Source organism: Hydra vulgaris, chromosome 08 (genome assembly GCF_038396675.1).
Source record: "Hydra vulgaris chromosome 08, alternate assembly HydraT2T_AEP".
NCBI lineage: Eukaryota > Metazoa > Cnidaria > Hydrozoa > Anthoathecata > Hydridae > Hydra > Hydra vulgaris.
The window spans coordinates 50855001-50860676 of NC_088927.1; the positions used below are offsets into that span (position 1 = coordinate 50855001).

The window sequence follows — 5676 nt, forward strand, 5'->3', positions numbered from 1 at the left end:
CAAAAAAAAAAAAGTTTATATTTGAAGCATGGCTGCAGCTGTATCATTTAAAATAATATTAGTAGGGCAATCAGGTGTTGGAAAAACAGCTTTGATGCGACGCTATGTAAAACGATATTGTCCAGAAATCGAAGTATCAACAATAGGTATAGATCTTGGCACTAAAGTTATTGATTTAGATGGAGTTAAAGTAGAAGTAAGCGTACACTGTTTCTTATTTAATCATGTCTTAATTTGATCTCAAACACCATTATTTTAACAGAAACAAGAAATGAAAACAAATCGATTCACCATCTCAGCCTTCACAACCTTGACTATCACAGTAATTTTCTTCTTCACATTCATTTTCTTTTAACTGCTGTTTTTTGGTCACTAATATTAAGCATACTTTTAATAAAATAAATTATTTTAACGTTTTTTTAAATGTATATTATCATCATAATGAATCTTCTTATTAAATTTGGTTTAAACATTTCGATAATCGAAATCACTCTTTATACAAATCAACATACAACAAACAACACACAATACTTATATGTAGCTATAAATATAATTCATGGGTTTAAATCTCGGTTAAAAAACCAATTAATATCTTTCTTCTGGATTTGTTTTTAGTTAAAAATCTGGGATAGTGCAGGAAGTGAAAAGTTTAAAAGCTTAACAACAAGTTATTACAGAAATGCTGACGGTGCTATATTAGTATATTCACTTGAGAATGCAAATTCTTTATTTGAACTACAATCTTGGTCACGAGAGGTTTGTAGTCATGGCGATATGACACGAATTTTGGTTGGTAATAAAAACGATCTTGTTGATGAACGAGTAATATCAGAAGACATGGCATTAAACTTTGCGTTGCTTGAAAATATTGAGTTGGTTATAGAATGTTCAGCCAAACGTGACGATAATGTTGAGTATCTTTTTCGAACAATTGCAAAAAAAATGCTCAACAAAAAGTTAGAAAAAGATAATACTATGCTTAAATCAAACGCATTTAAAATTAGTGGAAGCAAAACGACAAGTACTTTAAATCCAAGATTAAAAGCAAATACTAAACCGTTATTTAAAAGGTTTTGTGTTATTTGATAAATTTCTTTACAGTAAAAACTGTAACAAGAAAAAAGAAAGTGCAAAGATACTGTTTGCAACCGCAAATATATGTAAAATAAGCAACATCATAAGATGATATATCTTTATTACCATGCAAAATACTTTTATAAAGTCAAATTATTCTAGTTTACATTTTCTGACAATTTGATACAAGTCATATTAAGTTATTGGATTTGTATCCAAAGTCACAAATTTTAAAAGGTTTGCGTGCAATTAACATTATTTTCAAATTAACATTAGATGAAACTAATATTTGACATTTCAAATTATCATTAGATCAAATTATCATCAAATATAAGGTATACGTGTTAAGCAGTTTATAAAGTAGCTCACAGAAAGTTTAATGTTATTTTTTATTTATTTAGAAATTTTAATTTAATGGACAAGTCAATTATACCTTTTTGATTAACTATTTAATAGTTTAACTGTAGCATAAAAGCGAGTTTCCACGTATCAATTTTTCTACGGAAATGATAATTTTTTTTTAACATAAATATATATAAAATATTTTTACACGCATCACTAGACTTATACACCGCCAAAAAAAATAAAACGTTTACTCTTAGTTTTACATATTTTTATTTTAAAAAGCTTATCGACGAGTTCAGCAGTTGTTTTAAGTGATTCGTTTAGGGTAGAGGGGTAGAGGGTCACTTTTGGAAAAAAAGCAGTTTTGTAAATAACAAATAAAAATCTTGCTCAATTTTTATAATAAAACTTGCGTGAAACAAAGAGAATTCGGTAAAAAAATAGGGCCGATTGTACCCAACAACAACACCCCCCTCCCCGTACGAGCATGATTATGTGCAGTAGAAAAAAATCACCTGAAAAATTTACAGCTAAATAGCTTAGTATACCCGTAAAACACCCCCATCCCTTAAGCTTTCAGAAGAACATTAGGTACCTTTGCTGCGTGCAAAAATAGGGTACAAACGTGCGATTATTTTTAATGAAATTTGGCAGGAACATAGAAAATAAATATTGAAAGTTGACTGAAAAGTTAGAAAATTATCACGTCTTCAATGTCAATGAATTTTATAAAGAAAAACAACAGAATAATAATTTTAAAACACTCGATATAAAATTCTAAAAAAAGACGACAATATTTATCCAAACAAAACATTTTTTGAGCACACGGTTATCTTATTATTATTATTATTATTTTTTCTTTTCTAATTTTTCCGTTAAAATTTTCAATATACAAAATAATATAAATAATAAAACAAAAGGCTGGAGCAAGAAGAAGACATCAGTTTGTCCTATTACCGAGCCTTATTATAGCTCCAATACATGTTGCTTTTTACAGTAAAATATATAAAATTGTGATAAATGCTTATGTTAAATATATATAAAATATGTAAAACTACGTTTCATAATTGATATAACTGTTAATATAAAAACTCTTTTTGAAAAATAAATTTAGAACAAATAAAAGTAAATGAAAATAAAACAAACAAGTTGTGCTTATATTATTTTACCAAGTCCGAAGATAATAAAAAACGCTTTGATTTAGATTTAAACTGTTCAAGTGTATTTTTCTTGGTAGTAACAATCCGAAGGAAAATATTTCACAGATAAGGTCCGCGGTGTTGGACTGAGAATGAATTTAGCTTTAATGTAAACTTTGTGATGACAAAGTTGTTATATGAGAATCTAGTAGGGTATTTATGACTTATTTCGCTAGAGTAGTGTTGAAATATTGGTGGAGATAACCCATATTTTATTTTGATTATTTTTAGTCCATATTTGAGGTTCACAAGACACTTTTTTACTTACTCTAAAGACAATTTTAAAGGCATGTTTTTGTTTACTGTTGAGAATTTTAAACTTAGTATAATTTGTGCTTGCCCAGGCCATGTCACCAAAGCTTAAGTGACTTTGTATTAATGAAAAATATAATCTTTTAAAGACCATAATATTTAGGAAAGGTTTTGCTTTATACATTAATGATTATACATTAATAGTTAAAAAAAGGTAACAGAATTTATCTTTGTTTGCCGACGATAAAAATTTATTTCTTACCAATAATGATATCAAACATCTATATAAGTAAATATTTGGTTTAGGCAAACCAAACTCTCACTTAATGTTGAGAAAACGAATTATACCTTATTCCATAAAAATACACAAGAAATAAACATTCCTCTTAAGTTGCCCGAATTTAAACTTTAATTAAATGATAAACTAGTTTAAAAGCGAGCAAATATAAAATTCTGAGGAACTTTTGTCAATAAAAATTTATCCTGGCTTTCCCAGATAAAATATATATAGTAAAAAATTACCAATACTATTGGCGTAGTGTATCGAGTCCGACCCATATGCCAATATGTTAAGTTTCAAATTGATATATTATGTGCTAATTCGCTGTTTCATCAACTGTGCAAATATATCATAGGCAAGTACGCTAACAACAAAACTTTGAAAAATGTATAGGCTACAAAAACACAAAAACACATTTTATAATTTTAAAATTCCTTTTTTTGTAATCATAATTTGCATTTCACTTATTTCTGAAGTTGCCTTACTCTCAGTGTGAAATAAGATGTTTTGGAAAAGTTTAGGTCGCTGAAAGAAAATAAAAAATTATATTGCTTTGCATAACTTGCATATTTATGATCAATATTTTCAAAAGTATACATGGAAATATAATTTACTATACAACACATTGAAAAAATAATTTATTATTTTGTTATTTTAGTAATCAGTTATTATTTCAAAATATTGGTTGCGTGCTAAAATTTTAGGTTGCATGCTCAAATGTTGTGTTAAAAAATAAAAAACTAAAATGCAAACTTTTTTGAAAAAAATTAAAAACCTGCTTTATTGAAAAAAGCTCAAAAATAAAAATGAAAAGGAATAACTAAATATTGCTAAAATTGAAGTTTAAATCATTTAAATAATGAGAGTAAAATGTTAATCAACTTTCACTGAAAAGATAAAACTTGTTCAAATAGAGTTTCATCTTCTTTTGAGATTTGGTACGGACGCCCAGAAGATGTTAAAGGTGTTTTAACAAAAGAAATGACATTCATTCTTGGCACCCAGCAATTATCATCCCACCTTGACCAGTAGTACGACCAACTTGGATAATGTGGATGCATAAACTTTACCATAAAATCATTATTCTTTTTATCAACTTCAGAAACCATACCAAGCCAGTAAATTGTTGTATTTGCAAAATAGGTATTGTGACATCATAACATTGTCAATTTTAATAGTTTCATATTTTTGTTTTTTGAGGAATTTAAATGTTAGTGAAAAATCATCATCATCGAATACTCTTTTCATTTTTATAATGAATGAGAAGATGGTATAAATTAATGGAAACTTCTTGTCCCAGGAATAGTGGTTGCTATTACAAGCCTATCAGTAAGTTTATTTTTTACTAGCTCTATTTCTTCAGCAGTAACGTACACAAACGTAATCCTACTGATTGACTTTTGACAGTATTCAAACATTGCTTGAGAAGACAGTATATGACCTGTGGTTGGACTCTGCAAGCTAGCTGTTGCAACAAGCCTTTTAACAGTGCCACCTATTCCATCGCATGGAGATTTGCCATGGCTTGTTGCTAAAAAATTCCAGATGCAACGAACAGAAAAATCTTGAGCGTGTTGACATAAATGGTAAAAATGTTTGCAGTTTTAATACTGCCCTGCACAGCCACCAGAAAAATAATGAATTTTTGTAGTTGTGGGACAAAGATGAGTTATTATATGATTAATGGTTTTATGCATAACTTCATTGATAAATTCAATATTATGATTCAAATCATCTAAAATTACACAAAAAGAAGATATTTCCAATTTCACTTTCTTGTAGTAGATGACAACTGGATGAAGGGAACATTGACTCTTGCTCAAATAGTAACTCTGTATCTCGTCTTGTACAACAAAAGTGTATTTCACTGCAAAATCTGCCAGCGCAAGAGCCTTATTAATACTAATTGTTTCTTTGAGATGCTTTAGATAGCTAGATTGTAATTTTGCTATAAATGAATGAGAAGTAATATTATCAAGTTTTTCATTTAATGGAAGTTTTATTGTTAATAGTTCTATCTGTTGTTGTCCACTATTTTAAATCCACTGACTGTTCATTTTCATCCGTGTCATATTGTTCTTTTGGTCATCATTTTGTGTGAGATTTTTCTGGAAATAATTTTTGGCAGCTTGTATGTCAAAACAACTATTGCATCGGTGAATCATACAAACTTTAGATTTTCTGCTGCAGGCAATCTTTTTAATGATTTCATGGTAAGATGTTTCAAGGCCTATAGCGCTCAACATTAATTTAACATTTTGGTGTATTGTACACACACAAACAAAATGTGTACCTTTTGGACCAGAAAGGATGCACCGTTTAGGCCGAAGACTGCAAAATTAAAAAAATCCAATTTTATGGCCTGGGTACTTTGTCTTATATGCCACATAGAGCTCCTTTAAGTTACACAAAATAAATTTTTTTGACATGTATTTTTTTTCCCCAACACTTACATAGTATTTTTTACCTGGCGTTTGCCTTGAATACTCATCGTCACAGTAAAAAAGCTTTACAATTTCTATAACA

General features: G+C 28.7%; 1 protein-coding gene across 1 annotated transcript in view; it reads left to right on the forward strand.

Annotated features, from left to right (window-relative positions):
• The window catches only part of LOC136083937 (ras-related protein Rab-8B-like), a 1554-nt gene extending 56 nt beyond the window's left edge, over positions 1-1498 (forward strand). Inside the window, exons 1-2 of the mRNA XM_065803895.1 lie at positions 1-196; positions 616-1498. The exon at positions 1-196 is cut by the window's left edge and continues 56 nt beyond it. Of these exons, the coding sequence (XP_065659967.1) occupies positions 29-196; positions 616-1086 (639 nt within the window). The 5' untranslated portion in view covers positions 1-28 and the 3' untranslated portion in view covers positions 1087-1498. The remainder of the gene's footprint in view (positions 197-615) is intronic.
• Positions 1499-5676: the final 4178 nt, after the last annotated feature.